The sequence below is a fragment of the Symphodus melops genome (genome assembly GCF_947650265.1).
Source record: "Symphodus melops genome assembly, chromosome: 12".
Lineage (NCBI taxonomy): Eukaryota > Metazoa > Chordata > Actinopteri > Labriformes > Labridae > Symphodus > Symphodus melops.
The window spans coordinates 24,935,875-24,961,157 of record NC_136702.1 but is presented as its reverse complement, the minus strand read 5'-3'; the positions used below and the strand labels follow the sequence as shown (position 1 = coordinate 24,961,157).

Genomic DNA, 25,283 nt, shown 5'->3' with positions numbered 1-25,283 from the left:
AGATGTGATGAACATTATAAACCATTGTCATGTACTAATTTACTTATTTTAATATAAACTAAATATAATCCTCTCTGTTCATCAAAAACTGTTCCTCTGTTAATGTTCAGGAGAAACAGCCAGTCATAGTTTTTTAATTTTCTGTTGTAAGTTCATAAAAGTCTTTGATAGTTTTTTGTGAACACATTCAGGAGAGAATTCCCAAAGAAGTGACTGAGATGTGTGATAGTGTTAATCCCTGAAAAGAGAGATATCAGATGCTGTGAGCGCCCCCTTCCAGCCTCTGCAGGCATTACTAATCAATCATGAGCATCATCTCTGAACATGTCAGCAGGTAGATCACAGATAAACTGTTCTTACAGGAGATCCTTCACCTCACTACATTTGATTCTTTGCTGACTTGTTTGATTTCTGGATCATTCTGCAGCAGTCTCTGTATTTTCACGTTTATAGAAGTGAGTCAGACGAGAATGAGATCGTCATCTAGAGTTACTGTTCAATGAGTTTCAAATGGTTTTCTACTGTAGAGAGAGTCCTCTGAATAGATCACACTTCAGATCACAGACTATAGATGAAGAATATTTGAGAGGAAGGAGGCTACACCAGTTCCAGGAAATAAGTCCAACTCAGTGGTTTGTCTGTCAGGACCAAAGAGCTCAGATCTTTCCAGTCCAATCGATTATTCTCCAGTTTTTAACTGGTTTTCTGTCAGAGGACAAAGAGTAACACATGTCATCAATCTTCACATCATAATCCAAGTCACAGATCAGATGTAACACAGGCTAATGTTCATCTTTAAAACTTACTACAGAATTAAAGATATGACTCAAACACAACCAAAGTAAATCAGTAGATAAATAAATGAACTCATTCACTGCTACTTATTGGACTTCAACAAAGGAAACTTCCATCTTAAGCACACAGTCCAAACTATCAGGATTGATGAGGCATTTACATGCAGTCAGCTCCATTGTTCCCAAAGAGTTCACAGCAGGTGAGCTGGCTGCCTTCATCAGCTCTGAAGCTCCGTCCATCCAGGAAACATAAAGCCAGGTAGAGGAGAGTGGGAGAAGGAAGGGGGATTTACAACTTCAGCCTCGTTTCCACACAGCAGTCCGGTACGGATCGGTACAGTTTGGAACGGTTAGGTTCAATTAAGCCTGATCCCGTTTGTGTTTCCACAGCCACCCGTGCCCTATGATTGCAGCTAACCGCTAACAGCTATCCGCTAACAGCTAACCGCTAACAGCTGACCGCTAACTAATAAATTCAACAAGGAGAAAAACGCTACACAAACAAAACCAACGCTGGAGACATCCATCAGGTCATCTCCTCTGTCACTGTCATGTGACTCTTTATTACAAGAACTCAATCCAGCTTTGTTTCAGAGAAGGCTGTGAGCGGCGAGGACAAATACAGACGTAAACAATCAGCTGTGTTACAGTCAACACGGCGGAGTTTTGTTTGCCGACGTAACACGGGAAGTGACGATTCTTTCAACCAATCAACGGACTGCAGTGTTTAGCTCCACCTTTTTGGGTTGGCTCGATATTCTTGGCACCCAAATGGAAGGGTCCCAAAAAGTGGGACGGTACAGATCGGTTATTTGGGAAATCTTTCCCGGGATTAGTCTATAGAAAAAATGCGCGCCGTACCGAGACGAACCACTCGGTGGAAACGGAGCTATAGACATGATGTCCTCCTAAATAAAACTCCATTAGTTTCCATTCATCAGTAACATTTAGTGAATGACTGACAGGTGAAGAATGTGCAGGTTTGAAAAGCAGTGATGAGACTTTTTGTGTCAGTGACAGATTCCACTGATGTGTAAAGTTAAGACCCAACAGGTCCAACTGTTTCATTATTAAATGTGAGACGTGAATTTCACACGCTTCTTTTATAAGTCATGTTTCTCTATTTTATGTGTCACTACAGACTTTATAACTGTGGACTCTCAAAGACTCACTGTGATGTCGTGGTCTCAGTTCTGAAGTCCAACCCCTCCCATCTCAGAGAGCTGGACCTGAGTCAGAACAAGAACCTGCAGGATTCAGGAGTGAAGCTGCTGTGTGAGGGACTGCAGAGTCCAAACTGCAGACTGGAGACTCTGAGGTAAGATCACTGACTGTAATATAGATATAAATATAATAGAATCTGAGTTTGAATGTATTAAAGGTTAGCAGATCGAGATGTACGGTCTCGTCTTTAAGGGGGTCCGAACACACATATAAAGAAATACATGTAGCATGTACACAGTGCCAAATACTACAGTGTAGCACGTAAACTCACACTGGGCTAGGATCAGAAGCTTGGTTCGACTCTTGGAGGTGTAGGTGCAGTAATCAACACACAGAGATCATTGGTTGTATTTGATGATGGTACCATATATTGAAAGTGTTTTAAACATAAATAACAAAACCATAAACCCCAATATGAACAAACCTGCAGAATGGTAAGTGCACTTATGTTTGACGGATATTTACAAATGAAAGATAACAACGAAATCAAACATGTTGTGCCCACAATTGGGATAACTGGTCGGTTCCGGATCACACACACATAAACACTTCTCACACAGATCACTAGGTTCAACAGCTAGGTTAAGTTCAGTCAATAGGGACAATAGTGTGAGAGTCCATGAGTTGGAATTGTCCATAGACTAGAAGCCTTATGACTGTGTGAATGTGTGAGAGGTGGGGACAGGGCTACCACAGCCTGCTACCAGACCAGCAGAAGGTGCAGATAGGTTCTTTGGCTCCCAGGTCGGTGGGCTCTAGCTCGCCATCAGACCGTTTACTCAACTGGTCCTGGGGGAGAGACCTGGCCTTCATTGTGTAACACAGGTCCATCAGAATCACAGTATGTCATAATCAATCTAATAGTATCACCAGCTAGTTGTTTGAGTTAAGTTCTGACACTATTCACTCATTCATGTGTACACAATAATAGTAATTCACAATTCATTCGATTCCAAATAATAATATAAATAGAATAAATGAAAGTCACAACTTTCTGTTGTCTCCATGTAGTGTATCAGTTTAAACATATCAAAATAATTACAACATGGAAATAGATTGACAATGGTTCTCTGTCAACATGTTATGTTAATTCCCTTTTTATCATTGATATCTGACGCGACCAAACGGCTCTTGCTCTCGCGGTGGATTGGAGGCTAAAGGAGCACAATAGCGAGTAAGCACCACAACAGCATTTAGAATATTGTTTGGCTAACTTACATGCTACTGACCTGTTCTCTGGTGTGTTTCCCCACACGCTACTAATTGAGACGCTGCACTGGCAGCTCGTAAGACACAATAAGAAGAAGGAGCAGAGGGGTTGGACCGTCTCAGGGAGTGGGTCGACAGTTCGATGGGTTGATGCAGGAGTGGTGGACAGGTGTGAGCAGATGTTATCTACTTTTTGTTTAAAAAAGGTGATGTGCATGTTCTACCTCTCCTCTGTGGCCTTAGAGTGGCAGGGTGAAGGGGGTTTGAGAAGGTGGTTTATTGTTGACAACCTGCCTGGAGGAGATAGAGGCGTGGATGAAGCTCAACTTCCTCCAACTTAACTGCTCCAAAACTGAAGCCATCCTCATCGGCACTCCACATCAGCTCTGCTCCTCCCCCATCACAAACATCACTTTCTCTGGCCAAAACATCCCTCGTTCCACTTCTGTCACTAACCTGGGTGTGAAAATGGATCAGCAGCTCAACTACGACACCCACATCAATCACCTCCACAAGACCGCATTCTACCACCTCAAAAACATCGCCAAACTCCGCCCCTCACTCACCCTGGCAGATGCAGAGAAGCTCCAGTATATTTTTAAAACAGCGCTGCCAGGATCCTGATGAGGGTGAGCAAACACGAACACATCACCCCCATCCTCAAATCCCTTCACTGGCTCCCCATCAAGCTCTGAATTGAGTATAAGGTCTCCCTCCTCACCCATCAAGGCATCCACAAATCTGCCTCCCCTTACCTCCAGGAGCTCCTCTCCCCCAGACCCCTTCACACACCCTCCATTCAACATCAACACACACCCTCGAAACACCGAGGTCCAAGCTCTGCACCATGGGTGATAGAGCTTTCTCTGTTGCTGCCCCAAGACTGTGGAACGCTCTCCCTGAACACCAGCTGCTTTCAAAAAAGCCTAAAGACCCATCTTTTCAGAAAAGCCTTCTTGTAACTTTGTTTTTTTGTTTTCTATGCTTTATGTGTTATCCTTTAAACTCTGTAGCACTTTGAGATTTTTAAAAATGTAAAGTGCTTCACAAATAAAATTGATTATTATTATTATTATTATTAATGATGCACAGACATGCAGGTATAACCAGACGCAACATTAAACATTAATATAATATAATTGGTGGTTTTCAACTGGGTTACATACACATTCATCCAAAACAGCATAACTCAACAGACATACTTAAAATCATACAATCACAGCCCGGCATGTGACCTGATGATGTCAGTGTCAGTCCTAACACAGGACGTGAAAGTGTCACACCAACGCAGGAGGTTCAAAGAGAAACACAAAGGAGGCGGGTCGGACCAGTCACAGAGTTTATCATATACAACAAGTTTAGATTGAGTTATTCAAATGTTTCTATATCCTGTCAAAGTTTTCAAGATTTATGAATCATCTTCATGCAGAGATTTCTAATGATGTGGAGAAAAGTTTCAAACTCTTCATGAAGATTAAAAAGCAACGTGCACATGAAGCCTCTGGTTTCCTCTGGTTCTGTTAAGAAGTGAAATCATGAAGACTTGTGATTGAATAATGTGTGATTTGATAAATGTAGTAACATCACAGAGCTGACTGAGATCAGCAGCCTGTTCTTCATCTGTGCACATGAACAGCTGGATGAATGTTGAGCTGACATTTGGAGGATTTAGATTTAGTGAATACACAATCAGAAATGATCCTCTAATCATTTAGAGAAAACTTGATTCATCAGGACAAAGTGATGTTGAGATACTCATCACAACCTGAACACATGTGACTGGATTACACATTATTTTGATTCTGCTTTTATTCTTTATTCAGATTGAGGGGCTGCAGGTTGTCAGAGATCAGCTGTTCTTCTCTGGCCTCAGCTCTGAAGTCCAACCCCTCCCATCTCAGAAAGCTGGACCTGAGTAAGAACAAGCTGCAGGATTCAGGAGTGAAGGTGCTGTGTGATTATCTGCAGAGTCCAAACTGCAGACTGGAGACTCTGGGGTCAGACACCTTTTCTTTCTTTAAGTCTGTGCTGCTGTTCAACACCTCAGGAATGATGAACACTGTGTGAATCCTAACCTAAAAACAAGCTGAGCACCATGAAACAAGCTAACATTAGCAGCAGCTCTGCTCCCAGCCCCCACTGACCTCCTGAGTCCACTGAAGAGGGTCTGCTAATCTCATGTTGTGTTTGTCCTGCCTGCCTTCATGACTCATTAGATGTTAGATGGTCGAGCCTCTGATCTAAGAACAGCTTCCTGTACGGCTCACAGGTTTAAAGAATGTGTGGTGATAATCACAAACAGTTCATGAGCCTCTCATCACCTTTAACTTCCAAACAAGCTCCATATGAAATACACAGATCCAGAGAAGAGCAGCACAAAGACATTTAGGAGTGTAGAGAGGACTCTGACAAACCTCCATGAACTGTCCTTTAGTAACAGATCACATCATGACGGGACATGTGTTTGGATGGATTGTCTGATTTTATTGTCATATATGCTGGACCTCATCATTCTGAATGAGAGTCCACTTTACAAGAGATTTGAAGAACATCTGTTTCTGGATCATTCTTCCTCTCTTTCATACCGTTCATGTTTTTATGATCATATATCAAAACAAACTCTGTGATTTAAAGGTAGTGTGAGGAGGTTTGATCTGCTGATGAAACACACTCAAAGTAATCTGGATTTCTCTTGATGATTGTCTAAAGTCAATGAGACCACCAACATTATAAAGTCCTTTTGAAAGTCTGCCTGTTTCCAGCTGCTCGCTGTCACATGAGGAGAATCACAGGACGCTGTCTGGAAAAGCCTTTCTTTACATTTCCTACAGAAGAGATTCACACTGACTTGTAGTTTGTAGAGTTCAAAGAAAGCAGGAAGAGTTTTTAGTGAGGGAATACTGTACAGGACAAGATCAGTAAAGAGAGAAGAGGTTTCACTTTGTCCACAGGGGGGCGCCAAAACAGACACGTAATGAAAGTTCCTCACAGGAGCTTTGAGTGTTTGAATCTAAGAAGGATCAGGAAGAACTAAAGTATTAATGCATCATAATAAAGTCCTTTAATGTTGGAATGAACAGATGATGATCACATCAGTGTGTTCATGTGGACAACATCACACATTCATGTATAAAGCTCACTGTCATCTACATTTACTTTTATTCTTTACTCAGATTGTGGGAATGCAGTTTGTCAGAGATCAGCTGTTCTTCTCTGGTCTCAGCTCTGAAGTCCAACCCCTCCCATCTCAGAGAGCTGGACCTGAGTCAGAACGAGAAGCTGCAGGATCCAGGAGTGAAGATGCTGTGTGATTATCTGCAGAGTCCAAACTGCAGACTGGAGACTCTGATGTAAGATCACTGACTGTGTCATTCATTTGGATCATTTAAATCCACATCCTCCATTGTTGCACATTTCAGGATTTATATATTTTCAGTATTTTTCTGAATTTAAATCTTGTGAATTTATATTATTTTGGAGATTTGTTTTTTTTAGTTGCTGAATGATTTAGAGATTTGATGTGAAAATGTTTTCGTGACTCTGTGAAGTAAAGTTGAACAAGGTGCACATGAAGCCTCTGGTTTCCTCTGGTTCTGTTAAGAAGTGAAATCATGAAGACTTGTGATTGAATAATGTGTGATTTGATAAACGTAGTAACATCACAGAGCTGACTGAGATCAGCAGCCTGTTCTTCATCTGTGTACATGAACAGCTGGATGAATGTTGAGCTGACATTTGGAAGATTTAGATTTAGTGAATACACAATCAGAAATGATCCTCTAATCATTTAGAGAAAACTTGATTCATCAGGACAAAGTGATGTTGAGAAACTCATCACAACCTGAACACATGTGACTGGATTACACATTATTTTTATTCTTCTTTTATTCTTTATTCAGATTGGAGGGCTGCACTTTGTCAGAGATCAGCTGTTCTTCTCTGGCCTCAGCTCTGAAGTCCAACCCCTCCCATCTCAGAGAGCTGGACCTGAGTAACAACAAGCTGCAGGACTCAGGAGTGAAGCTGCTGTGTGATTATCTGCAGAGTCCAAACTGCAGACTGGAGACTCTGGGGTCAGACACCTTTTCTTTCTTTGAGTCTGTACTGCTGTTCAACACCTCAGGAATGATGAACACTGTGTGAATCCTAACCTAAAAACAAGCTGAGCACCATGAAACAAGCTAACATTAGCAGCAGCTCTGCTCCCAGCCCCCCCTGACCTCCTGAGTCCACTGAAGAGGGTCTGCTAATCTCATGTTGTGTTTGTCCTGCCTGCCTTCATGACTCATTAGATGTTAGATGGTCGAGCCTCTGATCTAAGAACAGCTTCCTGTACGGCTCACAGGTTTAAAGAATGTGTGGTGATAATCACAAACAGTTCATGAGCCTCTCATCACCTTTAACTTCCAAACAAGCTCCATATGAAATACACAGATCCAGAGAAGAGCAGCACAAAGACATTTAGGAGTGTAGAGAGGACTCTGACAAACCTCCATGAACTGTCCTTTAGTAACAGATCACATCATGACGGGACATGTGTTTGGATGGATTGTCTGATTTTATTGTCATATATGCTGGACCTCATCATTCTGACTGAGAGTCCACTTTACAAGAGATTTGAAGAATCCACCAACATGATAAAGTCCTTTTGAAAGTCTGCCTGTTTCCAGCTGCTCGCTGTCACATGAGGAGAATCACAGGACGCTGTCTGGAAAAGCCTTTTGTTAAGAGTGGTCAGATTGACAACGCACACCCTGATTTCATCCTTCTCATTTGTTTATTCTTTTAAAGTACAGCATTTCTTTGTGTGCTATGGAGTGGTGTGGTGTGGCGTGGTGTGGTTGAAAATTTGTTTGCCCTTCCACTCTCTTTCCCCAAATCTTACACCTGTCCCCAATTAAAGGCCCCGGCCACACCTTCTCATGACATCGCTTACCCCCGATGCCAGGTAGCCATGCCCACTCATAATAACAACCATGACAAGTGCATTGAAATGATAACAAATGGGAGCGAATAGATAAATGGCTTCAACACTCTGCCCCCAATTGGCCATTATGTGACAATTCATATCAAAATAAAATCATAAAGAAGCCATTAACTCAAGATTGTCTTTGGGCAAAAAGGGGAATAGAAGAGAAAGAAGAAATCTTCAAGAGTTCGAACAGTTCGCCAAAGTCAAAAGTTCATCCTGGAGAGAAAATTAAGTTATCCTTTCGGAGTTCATCACAAAACGAATGCATGGCAAATATTCATTTATCAGAACTTAAATTTGTAATATTCTGCAGGATAATTAGATAACACCAGCAAGCTGGTTTACTATATGTACACATATACAGGAGAAAATGTTATTAGATCCTTCTTAGTTTCTTAGCTCAAATTAATCATGATTTGAAGGTATTAAAGCAATTTATAATAGTCAACTTATGGACCTAGTCAAGTAAGTCGGTCTGTCAGGTGTGTCGGGTCTGTCAGGTCATGTCTTTCAGGAAACACAGCTTCGTAATTGGCCTCTCCAGCATGCCGTTCTGGGTCTTGACCTTGACACGACGCACGTGTCCTCTCTTGTCAGGAAAGGTTTCCATGATGCGTCCCATAGGCCAGGAATTGCGTGGTGAGCTTTCATCGATGATCAGCACTATATCTCCAACCTTCAGGTTTCCTTTTACCTCGTTCCATTTCTGTCTCTCCTGCATCAGTGGAAGGTACTCCCGTGTCCAACGTTTCCAGAAGAGGTCTGATATGTATTGGACCTGTTTCCATCTTCTTCTGGAATAGATGTCACCCTTTTCAAAGAGTCCATGTGGAAGAATGGGCATTCCTCTTAGTTGAAGCAAGTGATTAGGCGTAAGAGGTTCTGGATCTGTCGCATCTTCAGATATCACTGTGATGGGGCGGTCGTTGATGACCGCTTCCACTTCACACAGAGCTGTTTGCAGGCATTCATCATCCATGGTTTGTTCCTTTGTGATGGAGTAAAGGATCTTTTTAACTATTCGGATGAGGCGCTCCCATGCACCTCCATGGTGGGAACCATAAGGAGGGTTGTATGTCCACTTGATACCTTCGGTGTGCATCGATTGTTGGATCTTGTTCAGTTTAAGGTTAGCGAGTGCTTCTCTGAGTTCACGTTCCGTGCCAACGAAGTTTGTACCGTTATCAGAGACAATTTCCTTTACTTGACCCCTTCTGCAGATGAACCTTCGGAGTGCTGAGATGCAGGAGTCTGTATCTAGGGAGTAAGCCATCTCCAGGTGTACGGCTCTACTGGCAAGACATGTAAACAGGGCTCTGTACCTTTTTACTCCGCTACGGCCTCTCTTCACTTCAATGGGACCGAAGTAGTCTAGACCGGTGTGAGTAAAGGGTGGTAAGTCAGGTGTTATGCGTATAAGGGGTAGGTCGGCCATCTTCTGTTTCATTGCAGCACTATGCCATCGCCTGCAGATTACGCAGTTGCGGGTTATCTTTCTAGCAGTTGAGTTGGCTTTGATGATCCAATATTTCTTTCTGAGCTTTGATAGCATCTGGTTTCGTCCAGAATGACCTACTAAAGAGTGAATATGATTCAGGAGTAGATCTGAGAAATGGCTGTCGTTGGGCAGAATGGCCGGATGTTTAGTTTCCTCCGGCATTGCCGACCTGCTCAGCCTGCCTCCGACTCTCAGGATTCCGTTCTGAAGGACAGGGTCTAGTTTGTAGATCCTACTGCTCCTTTTCACAGATTGGTTCCTTTGTAAAGCAGTCACCTCGTCTTGAAAGGATTGCTGTTGGACATAGGACATAAGAGATTCCTCTGCCTTGGTAAGATCCTCCACTGATAGTTGTTCAGTAATGTTAGTTTTTACGGATATTTGTGTGTGACCTGCTTTTTTCAGTAAACTCTGTTTTTTCAGAATCCATTTGATTTTCAGGAGCCATGCTGCTGATCGGATCAGTTTGTCCCATGATGAGAAGTGCTGAATGAAGCGAATCAAAGGGCCTTGGCTTTTCGAAGCAATTGTAGCGAAGATAGCAGCAGGTTTCTTGATCTCCGGATCAGTGTCGGAGATTACAAGTGGTATTTGAGCAGGCACTGGCCAATCTGTTTCGGGTTGCAGAAGGAAGTCAGGACCTTTTAGCCAGCGTCCCTCTCTGGGGAAAGTCTCAGTTGTAGTACCTCTTGATCCAATATCCGCTGGGTTGAGTTCGGTTCTTATGTGGTGCCATTGTGACTTGTGACTTAGATCTCTGATGGTAGATACACGGTTTGCCACATAAGTCTGAAATCTCTGTGTGTCATTTAGGATGTACTTCAGGACAGAGGTGCTGTCTGTCCAAAAGACAGAGTCGGTGAGGTTTAACTCGAATTCTCTTTTTAGCATTCTGTCGATCCTAGCGGCAAGGACAGCGGCTGCAAGCTCTAGCCTTGGGATCGTTACCACCTTCAAGGGGGCAACTCTTGCCTTTCCCATCACAAATGATGTGTAAACTAATCCATTGCTGCTCGTCATTTTCAGGTAGGTGGCTGTCCCGTAACCTCGCTCACTTGCATCACAGAAGTGATGCAGCTGGGCGCTACAGATGTTGGTGTTTGAGGGTTTTAAGCATCTGTTGACCTTCAGATTATGGATCAGGTCAAGATTTTTCAGCCAGTCTTTCCATTTTTCTGCAAAGGCTGTTGGAACTTCTTCGTCCCATCCGTAGTTCAGCCTGCAGAGTTCTTGGAGTATAATTTTTCCTGTAAGCAGAACGGGTGCTAGAAATCCAAGAGGGTCGTAAACCGAGTTCAGTACTGACAGGATACTTCTGCGATTAACTGACTGTTGTTTTGGGGTTATCATGAAGAAGAATGTGTCGGATTCTATGTTCCATCTCATGCCGAGGGCTCTCTCTACAGGCAGCTTGTCTCTGTCGAGATCCAAATCTTTTACCTCCTTAGCTCTCTCTTCTGCTGGAACAGCAGCAAGGACAGATCGACTGTTGCTGGTCCACTTGGTGAGCTTGAATCCACCAGTGGCACATGTAGCTCTCAGCTCCTGTACTAGAGAGACTGCTTGTTCTTCTGTGAAGACAGACTTCAGACAATCGTCCACATAGAAGTTGCGACGTATGGTGTTGAGGGTCTCAGTGCTACGTTTCCCTTCATTGTCGTCGGCAGTTCTTTTCAGTGCGGAATTAGCACAGCTCGGAGATGAGACTGCTCCGAACAGATGTACCGTCATTCGGTATTCTGCCAGTGGTTGACTGGTGTCACCGCCAGGCCACCACAGGAATCTAAGGAAGTCTGTATCATCTTTGGGTATCCTTACTTGATGGAACATTCCTTCAATGTCCCCCATCACTGCTACTGGTTCCTGTCAGAATCTGAGGAGTACACCCAACAAGGTGTTCGTAAGGTCAGGACCTTGAAGCAGCTCCGAGTTCAGGGACGTACCTTGGAAGGAAGAGGAGCAGTCAAAGACCACCCGGATTGTCTTTTTTCTTTTGTGGTAGACGCCATGGTGAGGAATAAACCACAGTCTTCCGTCGTTCCGGGTGAGCTGTTCTTCAGGTACTCTTTCAGCGTATCTTTTCTTCAAGATGTCATTCATGAAGGCAATGTAATCGTTCTGAAATGCTTCGTCTTTCTTGAATCTTTTGGTAAGACTTAGTGCTCTTTGTTCTGCCACCTTTCTGTTGTTAGGTAGACAAACGTTTTCCTGCCGGAATGGAAGTTGTATTTCGTAATGGCCGTCTTTCTTTGTGATTGAATTGTTAACTATCCTCAGGAACCTTTTGTCTTCAAACGAATGTTCTTGTTTCTCATTGTAGGCCAACTCGGAGAAGTCCTGATTGTGTTGTTGGACTAGCAGTTCCTCCAGTCTTGACACTGAAATACGGTTAGCAGTAATGCACGGTCGGCCATGCATATCTGCTTGTGCTATGCTTCCGAGCGGTCCATTTATTGTCCAGCCTAAGCGTGTTAGGACTGCATAGGGCCCATCGCCTTGACTGTTGATGACCTTTATTGGCTCTATTGCTTTTGGGACATTTGCACCAATCAGCAGTGTAACTTCTGCTCTGATGGAGTTTAGGTGAACGTCCTTCAGGTAAGGCCATCCTTTTATATCTGTCTCTGTAGGAATGTTCTCTCGACTAACAGGAATAGCATTCTGTGTGAAGACCTCTGAAAGTTCTATGAAGTCGCTGTCATCTAGGCTGCTAACTTCCAGTCCGCCTAAGGTATAGGTTTTCACAGGTTTTTCTTGTCCCATTGTTCGCAGTAGAATCTCAGTCTTTTTTCCTCTCACAGATAACTGTTCCATTAGTTCCTCAGTACAAAATGTTGCAGTGCTGCCGGGATCCAGGAAGGCATATGTTTGTATGACACAGCTGCCTTTGTTGGTTTTCACTTTTACAGGTACGACTGCCAGTCTATGATCCGTGTTTCTGGCCCCTGTGTGCTCAGTTGAGACCATAGCAATGGTAACAGGATTGTTCTTGATGGGTGATTGTTTCTCTTTCTCTGTAATGTCTGCTGAATTAAAGTTTTTAATATGCAGTACAGTGGGATGTTTCTTTTCACAGGAATGACAGGTAAGGCGATTTTTGCACATTTTACTCATGTGACCTTTAATCAAACAGCCAAAGCAGAGTCCATGTTTCTTCAGAAACTCAATTTTCTCTTTGTGAGAAATCTTTGACATAGCTCGGCATGCTTCCATCACGTGATCTCCTTGGCAGAATGCACAAGGCCTTATAAAAGCATCCTTGTTGACTGTACTGGTACACTGTAGTTTTTCTCCTCTTACTTTTGTGTTATGGACCATGTTGGGTTCTGTGCGGGTTATAACTGGAGTAACTGCGGTGACAAAACTTTTCTTGCTGCTTGATCTATTGTACAATGAGTCAGTTTTGTGTTTTCTTAACTTTTCACCTCCAGTTGTATCTTGAATGTCTCCAAACACAGGATCTTGAATGATTTTGGCTTGTCTTTCAATAAAGGTTATCAGATCTTGAAACCTTGGTCTTTGCTGCGTTCTTTCCATTATGTCGCATACAGCAGATCTCCATTTTTCTCGAAGCTTAAACGGGAGTTTTGAAACCAGTTGCTTCATGTTAGAAGGCAGGTCCAGTTCTGTCATGTATGGAAGATCTTGGACTGCGTTGCCGCAGCTTCTTAAGTAAAGAGCGTAGCTGTGAAGAGCCTTTCCATCATCTGTTCGTATTGAGTTCCAGTTCAAGGCCTTGTCAATGTATGCTGTTGTTATTTTGAAGTCATCACCAAAGTGATGTTTAAGCAGGCGTTTTGCTTCAGCATAACCACTTGTGGCATTCATATGAAAACAGCTTCGAACTAACTCATTTGGCTGTGCTGAAGTGTAATGCTCCAAAAAGTACAGTCGATCCTCATCACTGTTGGCCTTTTCTTCGATGTTATACTTGAAAGCTTGTATGAATGGTCGGAAAGAAAAAGGATCACCATTGAATACAGGCACTTCTCTTTTTGGAAGTGAAGCCTGTCTCTGCTGCATTACAAGCAGGTTTGCTAGATCCGTTTGTCTTTGCATAATGGTTGTGAGGTCGAGGCTTTGATTCATTTCATTTTTAGGTGTAGAATGTTCTTGTTTATATGACTGATCAGGCGTGTCAGTATTAGATTTATGATGAGTTATAGTTTTTGCATGCTCTTCTGGTTTTATTTTGCCGTGTGATTTTGGGATCTGTTGAGCCTGAATTATTCTTTGTAGTGGGGTTTTTGGTATTGCTCCAAGCTCTGCAAAACCGAGATGTGATAGGCTTCCGTTTGTTCTTGTAAACAGGACTGATTTTGCCTCCAGTGATTCCTTTGGGTCAGGTGGTTTTTCTTTCACATATTCATGTTCATCCCGACTTATTTCCATCCTTGTCGGTCCGGGTTTTGAGTTATATTCCATGTTGTCATTGAATTCTTGCAGGGTCTTCATTCTTGCATCAGCTGCAGCAATATCTGCTTCTAATTCCAATGTTTCCATTTTTGAACAGAGTTGAAGCTTCTCCAGTTCCAGTTCATGTCTTTTCTTCAGAGTGGCAGCTCTGGCTAGTAGAGCAGCTTTGTCTGCTGCAGCTCTAATGCGTGCTGATGAGACCGATGAGGCTTTTGAGCTGCTCCTTGATGCTTTAGATACGCTGTCTGTCGTATCAACGAGGGCCTGTAGGTCAGACTGGGATTTTATCCAGCGCTCCACCTCACTCATGAATGCAGTGAAATCAGACATTTTTGGATCAAACCAATCAAGGGTTTCATTTATTCTTGCATCACCAGGTAACAGTTTCTGAACAGATTCATGGCACACTTTAAATTCATCAAGCAGTCTTTGAAGTTCAGCGAAACCTTCTTGTACTCTATTAACATCAGCACTTTCTTCCATCATTGTTTTAATTTCATTTAGTTTGCGCGTGCAGTGTCCGAGTTTACCTCTGCGTGATGCGCTTACTGATTTATACTGTCTACTGTTCATTTCAGCTTCTGTTTCTGTGTCCGCGAGATCCCCTCCTGCAGCCATCATCACAGATTCGCTATTCATTTGTTTTATTTATAAACACTTGGCCGGATTCGTTTAATTATCTTTATTTATTTGCTGTCACTTTGTGTCCGGCACGTACACCCAGCGCTCTGTGTCGGGTTCGCGCAGTCACCGCTCGGTGTCTGTCAAGAAGCCCTCTGGTTTATTAGCGCTTTAATCACTGAAATCATGTGAGCGCAATGACTTATTCCATAAGATGCTTTGTGTTTTATCCGTGCGTTACAAGGAGAGACGATCAGCTGATTGTGCAGCAGCGGCGATCAGCTGTGTGGCTGTGTTCGTGTATTTCCGTATTTATTAATACACGTCACCGTGGGGTTTCTTTATGCATATCCAAACATTTCGTATATCTTCTTTAATGCTTGATTTGCCACAGTCAGGAAGCGGCGCCTCTACTCACGGTACCGGCGAGTTCCTGGCTCTCCGAGACACCAGAACAGCTGATCGATCCTTATTTTCCTGGTTTTCATTCATGAAATCCTTCCAGCATTGCTCTCTCCTCGTGATCGGATGGGCAAATTTTCAACTTTATGTTAAGAGTGGTCAGATTGACAACGCACACCCTGATTTCATCCTTCTCATTTGTTTATTCTTTTAAAGTACAGCATTTCTTTGTGTGCTATGGAGTGGTGTGGTGTGGCGTGGTGTGGTTGAAAATTTGTTTGCCCTTCCACTCTCTTTCCCCAAATCTTACACCTGTCCCCAATTAAAGGCCCCGGCCACACCTTCTCATGACATCGCTTACCCCCGATGCCAGGTAGCCATGCCCACTCATAATAACAACCATGACAAGTGCATTGAAATGATAACAAATGGGAGCGAATAGATAAATGGCTTCAACACCTTTCTTTACATTTCCTACAGAAGAGATTCACACTGACTTGTAGTTTGTAGAGTTCAAAGAAAGCAGGAGGAGTTTTTAGTGAGGGAATACTGTACAGGACAAGATCAGTAAAGAGAGAAGAGGTTTCACTTTGTCCACAGGGGGGCGCCAAAACAGACACGTAATGAAAGTTCCTCACAGGAGCTTTGAGTGTTTGAATCTAAGAAGGATCAGGAAGAACTAAAGTATTAATGCATCCTAATAAAGTCCTTCAATGTTGGAATGAACAGATGATGATCACATCAGTGTGTTCATGTGGACAACATCACACATTCATGTATAAAGCTCACTGTCATCTACATTTACTTCTTTTATTCTTTATTCAGATTGAGGGGCTGCAGTTTGTCAGAGATCAGCTGTTCTTCTCTGGCCTCAGCTCTGAAGTCCAACCCCTCCCATCTCAGAGAGCTGGACCTGAGTGAAAACTACAACCTGCAGGATTCAGGAGTGAAGCTGCTGTGTGATTATCTGCAGAGTCCAAACTGCAGACTGGAGACTCTGAGGTCAGACACCTTCTCTTTCTTTGAGTCTGTGCTGCTGTTCAACACCTCAGGAATGATGAACACTGTGTGAATCCTAACCTAAAAACAAGCTGAGCAGCATGAAACAAGCTAACATTAGCAGCAGCTCTGCTCCCAGCCCCCCCTGACCTCCTGAGTCCACTGAAGAGGGTCTGCTAATCTCATGTTGTGTTTGTCCTGCCTGCCTTCATGACTCATTAGATGTTAGATGGTCGAGCCTCTGATCTAAGAACAGCTTCCTGTACAGCTCACAGGTTTAAAGAATGTGTGGTGATAATCACAAACAGTTCATGAGCCTCTCATCACCTTTAACTTCCAAACAAGCGAAAGTATTCGGCCCCCTTGAACTTTTCGACCTTTTGCCACATTTCAGGCTTCAAACATAAAGATATAAAACTGTAATTTTTTGTGAAGAATCAACAAGTGGGACACAATCATGAAGTGAAACGAAATTTATTGGATATTTCAAACATTTTTAACAAATAAAAAACTGAAAAATTGGGCGTGCAAAATTATTCAGCCCCCTTAAGTTATTACTTTGTCGCGCCACCTTTTGCTGCGATTACTGCTGTAAGTCGCTTGGGGTATGTCTCTATCAGTTTTGCACATTGAGAGACTGGAATATTTGCCCATTCCTCCTTGCAAAACAGCTCGAGCTCAGTGACGTTGGATGGACAGCGTTTGTGAACAGCAGTTTTCAGTTGTTTCTACAGATTCTCGATAGGATTCAGTTCTGGACTTTGACTTGGCCATTCTAACACCTGGACAGCCTGAAATGTGGCAAAAGGTCGAAAAGTTCAAGGGGGCCGAATACTTTCGCAAGGGCACTGTATGTTGGACCTCATCATTCTGAATGAGAGTCCACTTTACAAGAGATTTGAATAACATCTGTTTATGGATCATTCGTCCTCTCTTTCATACCGTTCATGTTTTTTATGATCATATATCAAAACAAACTCTGTGATTTAAAGGTACTGTGAGGAGGTTTGATCTGCTGATGAAACACACTCAAAGTAATCTGGATTTCTCTTGATGATTGTCTAAAGTCAATGAGACCACCAACATTATAAAGTCCTTTTGAAAGTCTGCCTGTTTCCAGCTGCTCGCTGTCACATGAGGAGAATCACAGGACGCTGTCTGGAAAAGCCTTTCTTTACATTTCCTACAGAAGAGATTCACACTGACTTGTAGTTTGTAGAGTTCAAAGAAAGCAGGAGGAGTTTTTAGTGAGGGAATACTGTACAGGACAAGATCAGTAAAGAGAGAAGAGGTTTCACTTTGTCCACAGGGGGGCGCCAAAACAGACACGTAATGAAAGTTCCTCACAGGAGCTTTGAGTGTTTGAATCTAAGAAGGATCAGGAAGAACTAAAGTATTAATGCATCCTAATAAAGTCCTTCAATGTTGGAATGAACAGATGATGATCACATCAGTGTGTTCATGTGGACAACATCACACATTCATGTATAAAGCTCGCTGTCATCTACATTTACTTTTATTCTTTATTCAGATTGAGTGGCTGCAGTTTGTCAGAGATCAGCTGTTCTTCTCTGGCCTCAGCTCTGAAGTCCAACCCCTCCCATCTCAGAGAGCTGGACCTGAGTCAGAACGAGAAGCTGCAGGATTCAGGAGTGAAGCTGCTGTGTGATTATCTGCAGAGTCCAAACTGCAGACTGGAGACTCTGAGGTCAGATCACTGACTGTGTCATTCATTTGGATCATTTAAATCCACATCCTCCATTAATGCACATTTCAGGATTTATATATCTTAAGTATTTATCTGAATTTAAATCTTGCGAAATTATATATTTTAGGAGAGTTTTTTTCAAGTTTCTGAATAATTTAGAGATTTGATGTGAAAATGTTTTTGTGACTCTGTGAAGTAAAGTTGAACAAGGTGCACATGAAGCCTCTGGTTTCCTCTGGTTCTGTTAAGAAGTGAAATCATGAAGACTTGTGATTGAATAATGTGTGATTTGATAAATGTAGTAACATCACAGAGCTGACTGAGATCAGCAGCCTGTTCTTCATCTGTGCACATGAACAGCTGGATGAATGTTGAGCTGACATTTGGAGGATTTAGATTTAGTGAATACACAATCAGAAATGATCCTCTAATCATTTAGAGAAAACTTGATTCATCAGGACAAAGTGATGTTGAGATACTCATCACAACCTGAACACATGTGACTGGATTACACATTATTGTTATACTTTTGTTATTCTTTATTCAGATTGAGGGGCTGCAGTTTGTCAAAGATCAGCTGTTCTTCTCTGGCCTCAGCTCTGAAGTCCAACCCCTCCCATCTCAGAGAGCTGGACCTGAGTAACAACTACCTGCAGGATTCAGGAGTGAAGCTGCTGTGTGATCATCTGCAGAGTCCAAACTGCAGACTGGAGACTCTGGGGTCAGACACCTTTTCTTTCTTTGAGTCTGTGCTGCTGTTCAACACCTCAGGAATGATGAACACTGTGTGAATCCTAACCTAAAAACAAGCTGAGCAGCATGAAACAAGCTAACATTAGCAGCAGCTCTGCTCCCAGCCCCCACTGACCTCCTGAGTCCACTGAAGAGGGTCTGCTAATCTCATGTTGTGTTTGTCCTGCCTGCCTTCATGACTCATGAGATTGTTAGATGGTCGAGCCTCTGATCTAAGAACAGCTTCCTGTACGGCTCACAGGTTTAAAGAATGTGTGGTGATAATCACAAACAGTTCATGAGCCTCTCATCACCTTTAACTTCCAAACAAGCTCCATATGAAATACACAGATCCAGAGAAGAGCAGCACAGAGACATTTAGGAGTGTAGAGAGGACTCTGACAAACCTCCATGAACTGTCCTTTAGTAACAGATCACATCATGACGGGACATGTGTTTGGATGGATTGTCTGATTTTACTGTCATATATGCTGGACCTCATCATTCTGACTGAGAGTCCACTTTACAAGAGATCTGAAGAACATCTGTTTATGGATCATTCTTCCTCTCTTTCATACCGTTCATGTTTTTAATGATCATATATCAAAACAAACTCTGTGATTTAAAGGTACTGTGAGGAGGTTTGATCTGCTGATGAAACACACTCAAAGTAATCTGGATTTCTCTTGATGATTGTCTAAAGTCAATGAGACCACCAACATGATAAAGTCCTTTTGAAAGTCTGCCTGTTTCCAGCTGCTCGCTGTCACATGAGGAGAATCACAGGACGCTGTCTGGAAAAGCCTTTCTTTACATTTCCTACAGAAGAGATTCACACTGACTTGTAGTTTGTAGAGTTCAAAGAAAGCAGGAGGAGTTTTTAGTGAGGGAATACTGTACAGGACAAGATCAGTAAAGAGAGAAGAGGTTTCACTTTGTCCACAGGGGGGCGCCAAAACAGACACGTAATGAAAGTTCCTCACAGGAGCTTTGAGTGTTTGAATCTAAGAAGGATCAGGAAGAACTAAAGTATTAATGCATCCTAATAAAGTCCTTCAATGTTGGAATGAACAGATGATGATCACATCAGTGTGTTCATGTGGACAACATCACACATTCATGTAGAAAGCTCACTGTCATCTACTCACTGTGAAATCATGAAGACTTGTGATTGAATAATGTGTGATTTGATAAATGTAGTAAGATCACAGAGCTGACTGAGATCAGCAGCCTGTTCTTCATCTGTGCACATGAACAGCTGGATGAATGTTGAGCTGACATTTGGAGGATTTAGATTTAGTGAATACACAATCACAAATGATCCTCTAATCATTTAGAGAAAACTTGATTCATCAGGACAAAGTGATGTTGAGATACTCATCACAACCTGAACACATGTGACTGGATTACACATTATTTTTATTCTGCTTTTATTCTTTATGCAGATTGGATGACTGCAGTTTGTCAGAGATCAGCTGTTCGTCTCTGGTCTCAGCTCTGAAGTCCAACCCCTCCCATCTCAGAGAGCTGGACCTGAGCTACAACGAGCTGCAGGATTCAGGAGTGAAGCTGCTGAGTGATCTTCAGGAGAATCCAAACTATCGACTGAAGACTCTGAGGTCAGACTCTCAGTGTTCTTTAGTAAACCCTCCACATGTTTACATTTATTTATTTAACAGGTGCATAAAGAGTTTATAGCTGTTGTTAATTTCCAGCTCGTGTCTCTAGTTGGTCCTTTGTGTAAACAAACACATTAAACTCCAAAACACTTGATGAGGATCCATTAAAATACATGAACCACAAGATGACAATACAAATGCTTTAAAGCAGAGAACATTACAGATTGAAGATACAATCTAAAAGTGGGCACAGCTCTCATTTCATTCAATCAGATTCTTGTTTGTTGTTGGAGAAATGGCAGAAGAAGCTCTTCATCATTGAACATCTTCAAATAACTGTTGCATGTTTGTCTCTCTTTCAAACAGCTTCTTTATTTGATCAAACATGTCCCATAACTCAGTGTTAAATCTCACACTCAGATACCAATATGAAACCATTCAGTGTTAAAGTACAGAGGTGGAGTGGGGGGCGGAGCTTAGTTACAGCGCTGTGGGGGAATCCGATGACTCACAGCTGATGAAGTGAGTCAGTGTAGAAAATGATTTCTGTCATCTCTCTTCTTCTCTCTTTAGCTGCTTGTGATGATCTCTGTCATAATGTGAGTGATCAGGACTCTGGTGGAGCAAAGAGGAGCAGCTGATGATCCACAGAGGAGGAACCTCCACCATCTTGTGTGTGGAGAAGCTCTGCAAGCTGAGGAGATCTTCATCCATCAGGGACTGACAGAGGAATCAGCTCACAGTTCATTTCAGTGATATTTCTAATGAATCTGTTCTCCACACATTACAGGAGAGGAAGGTCAAACATGAAACAGCTGCTAGAAATGTTCAGAGATCAAAAGCTACCAAGAAATGCTGCAGTTCTTCTTCTCATGTGATGATTCATTTGATTCTATTTCTCACTAAAAGTACAAATCAGTTGACCACATGTAACATGTATTAAAATACTCTGCAGGGGACGAGAGAGAGAGAGAGAGAGAGAGAGAGAGAGAGAGAGAGAGAGAGAGAGAGAGAGAGAGAGAGAGAGAGAGAGATTGGATTTTTAATAAACCTTTATTCACACACGCTTCACTGATGTCACTTATCTTCAATATCAAGTAATTCCAAAGATTCTGTTTGGTAACATAGAATGTGCACACACGTGTTCAATCAACTTTCCTCTGTTTGTTTTAACATGAATGTACTATTCTGAACGATGCACACTACGGAAAAACATAAGTGTCAAAGCACAAGAGATACGATTTACGTCATATATGAAAATAATAAAAAACTTGTAATAAACTAATAAAAAACACCAAGTCACATGTCACATGCATTAAATAAAGCTGAGGTTCAAACTCAAACTCATTAAAGCCTGGGTTTGTTACAGTTCAGGATTTGATTTGTTGCTACTTTACATTGACACTTGTTGTTGTGGAGACACTGCGCCAAAAAAAGCAAAAATAAAATTACAACAAAATCCAGACAAACATAAACAAAGTAAACACTTCACATCATCACGGTAGGCTAGCTCCCAGGACTTTCCCTGGATGCAATGCTCCTGGGGATCTGTCCATTACACACTGCTGAGTCCATGCAAACTGCTGGACTCTTGGAGGAGTTCATTTCAAAAAAAAAAAAAAAGATCTTGTGAAAGTAAATTGTCAGTAGATGGCTCGCACTCGACCACGCATCAGCACCCAGCCGAACATCCCCTGGAACATGAAAAAGAATCCAGAGCGTCTGCACTCTGTGTTGTGTTGATGCTTTGGGTTTACATGTTATGTAAATCCTCCTCAATCAGTGGCCTCTCTACGATCTGGTCCTGGATCTCAGTGTTGACCCACAGGGATCCAGACAGGGACCTGCTGCCTCTGGTGCAGGTGATCCAGCGACACAGCAGTTAAGAGACAGTGTGGACAACGTAGACACAGTTTGTCCAAGCAGAGAGCACAGAAGGTGAGCGGGCAGTGAAGGACCCGATGGACCGGGACGCTGCAGGAGAACTCACAGCAGCACACCACACTCTCCAGCTCTTCATTTAAGGACATGATGACAGGGATGTGGACGGAGTCACGTTTGAAGACTTTTTGACAGATGAACTAGAATCCTGTGGTTTCATCATCGTCATCATCATAATCATCATCATCTTCATCACATTTTGATGTTTTTACTGTTTTTCCTTTTGCTTTTTTTGCTACTCTTTTCGTCTCTTCTCGTGAAAAACTTTCACCATTCTTTAATTTCCTTTTGGAGCGAGTACGAATAGAAGACTCTTCGTCCTTCATCTCCTCCTCTGCAGTCTCAGTGCAGCTCCTCACTTTGTCTGCTGCCTGTTGCTCTGTATCAACACTAGACCCATTCTCTACCTCCATCTCCTCACCTGTCTGCTCCTTACCTCCTCCACCCTGTGTCTCCTCACCTGTCTTCTCCTTACCTCCTCCACTCTGTGTCTCCTCACCTGTCCTCTCCTTACCTCCTCCCCCTGTGTCTCCTCACCTGTCTTCTCCTTACCTCCTCCACTCTGTGTCTCCTCACCTGTCTTCTCCTTACCTCCTCCCCCTGTGTCTCCTCACCTGTCTTCTCCTTACTTCCTCCACTCTGTGTCTCCTCACCTGTCTTCTCCTTACCTCCTCCCCCTGTGTCTCCTCACCTGTCTTCTCCTTACCTCCTCCACTCTGTGTCTCCTCACCTGTCTTCTCCTTACTTCCTCCACTCTGTGTCTCCTCACCTGTCTGTGTCCCACCTGCACTGGATCCTTCAGCTTCATCTCTATAAGGACATGCTCTGATCAGATGTCCCTCCCTGTTTCAGTGCAGACATTTCATGTTTTCAGAGGTGACATAAATCACACAATCAAAACTGTTTTGTTTAATAATATAAAGTTATTAAAAATGTTCTTAAAAGCTTTTAACGAAGGTACAAACTAAATAACTGAACCACCGACACAAGTTTAAAAATGTGAAAGTTCTGAAAATGTTGAAAAGTGTTTTTAAAGACCAGGAAGTAGAGCGAGTCAGATTGGGTTAAACTCTCAGCTCATCTCTTTTCTACAGGTTAACATAACTCCCTGTCATCAAACAATGACCCTTCACCCACGGAGAGCCCCCTGCCCCGGGTCTGACCACTTCCAAATCCTGGAGGACTGAAGTCCCGTACTCAAGCCGGGCTACAGTACCGATAGCCGGGCAGTCGACTCAACAAAGCCAGCGCTCAACCAGAGCTCATTTCTCAAAGTGTATTTTATAGCCTCCATGTTATAAAGTGGTGTTTGTGCTCAATAGACAGCAGGGCACGCTCCCATGGTGTTAACCAGTATGTGCTTTGATAATAAATCCACTTCCTCCTCCTCCTCCTCATCTGTGAGCGTCCATAAACTAATAAAGTGATAAACTCAGTAAGAAGACTGTTGAAAACAAGCCTCCTCTCTCCTGTGAATAAAAAATGGAGGCAGCATGTAAATATGAATTTAGGAGGAGGAAGCTGAAAGGCTGAAACAGGTCAAGTGTTAAACTGTTTTTAATGTCTCTTTAAATTAAAATGTGCTCGACAACAAGAGAAGAAAGAAACGCTGCTATAGATCAATTACAGCCTCGACGTCATTCCATGAAAGCTGATTTGAATGGATGCAACAACTTTATTAACTCTCTCCGGTGCGCTCCTTTTACAAAGGCGGTTATGTCCGATCAGACACAGTGCTGACCAGCTGTCAGGTGCACGATGCGCCTGGACGTCGTGCTACAGCTCACACCTCCCGCTCAACGTTTGACAATTCATTCATAAAATGAAGGGGAGAAAAGAGAGGCCCTTTTTTAATGCCTTGGTTGTTATGTTTTGGTTTGGTGTGTCTCCATGTGTGTTTGTGTCTTTTCCCCTGTCTGTCACTCCCTCTGTGTGCTCCCTGTTTCATCCCCTAATTACTTATTGCTTGCAGGTTAGGGCACAGGTGTTGCCCATGCAATCAACACAGTATTTAAGCCTGCTCCCTCCACACTGCCGGCGCCAGACTATTGTTGTTCATTTGTGGTTCGTACCTCTCCGTGTCCGTATCAGAAATTCAGTGCTCTGTAATTGTTACTTGGTTCCCTGTAGTGTATTTTGACCCTCTCGTGTTTTTTCTCCCTCTCGCCCAGTTCCCAGGCCTGCCCGTCCTGTTTCCTGTGCGTCTCACCGTTCGTCGTCGTCTGGCTTCATCACGCGTGTTTTTTGAGTCACATTATATTTCTTGCTTCACATAGTTGAGTGTCACATTTAGTTCCTGTACATATTTGAGTCACGTTAGTTTATGCATCACATTAGTGTCACTTACATTTCACTTTGTATTGTAGTTCACCGTGTCACATTTATTGTATAATAAATTATTGGTTTTTTTGTTATACTGTCTCTGAGTTGTGCGTTTGGTTCCAGCTCATTCTGAATCGTAACATTGGTGTTCTGATGAAATGTTCTTTTTGTTATATTCACATTTATCTGCTATAATTCAAACATTCTGGACGTTCATTTGTTTCTCAGTAACACCTATTTTGCTCTTGCAGTCGTCCTGCTTTCCGTCCAAACTCTCACCTGAGTTTGCACCTGTTATCATTCATGCAAATGTTCTTTGTAGATCACCTGCAAAACTCCTGAAAACCAAACGTGAACACGCAATTTATTCCTCTTTAACTGAGATCTCAGTAAATCAGACCCATAGTCAGCTTTTATTCACCAGATCACCTGAAGACATCAAACTCAGAGGTCAGAAACTTATCTCTGAGACACACACACACACACACACACACACACACACACACACACACACACACACACCTGATTTCCTGTAAATGGAGGAGGGAGGGGCAATGCTCCTGGCTGGTGATTAACAGGTAGATCACATGAGGAGTCTGAAGGTTAAAGTATTCAGTCAGTGAGACTCCATTTTAAATGACAGAAAGACATTTTGGATCTCTCAGTGAGTGTTTCTGTGTTTCCTCTCAGACTGACTCAGATCAGATCATGGATGTGAGTTTAGAGGACGAGGAGGACGGAGCAGAGTCTGCTGTACCCAGCTGTCTGTCTATGAAGAGTGATTGGTCCAAAGAAGAACCTATATCCTTCGGTAAAGAATCTGGAG

General features: G+C 42.7%; 2 protein-coding genes across 2 annotated transcripts in view; both read left to right on the top strand.

Annotated features, from left to right (window-relative positions):
• The window catches only part of LOC306832401 (uncharacterized protein), a 126,430-nt gene that overhangs the window by 5,066 nt on the left and 96,081 nt on the right, over window positions 1–25,283 (top strand). The window lies entirely within an intron of this gene.
• The window catches only part of LOC306832920 (NACHT, LRR and PYD domains-containing protein 14-like), a gene marked incomplete at its 5' end in the record, with an annotated part of 47,912 nt that overhangs the window by 1,938 nt on the left and 20,691 nt on the right, over window positions 1–25,283 (top strand). Inside the window, 6 exons of the mRNA XM_079357941.1 lie at window positions 1,936–2,112; window positions 6,401–6,577; window positions 7,127–7,300; window positions 15,962–16,138; window positions 17,667–17,843; window positions 18,391–18,564. Coding sequence (XP_079214067.1) covers window positions 1,936–2,112; window positions 6,401–6,577; window positions 7,127–7,300; window positions 15,962–16,138; window positions 17,667–17,843; window positions 18,391–18,564 — 1,056 coding nt within the window. The remainder of the gene's footprint in view (window positions 1–1,935; window positions 2,113–6,400; window positions 6,578–7,126; window positions 7,301–15,961; window positions 16,139–17,666; window positions 17,844–18,390; window positions 18,565–25,283) is intronic.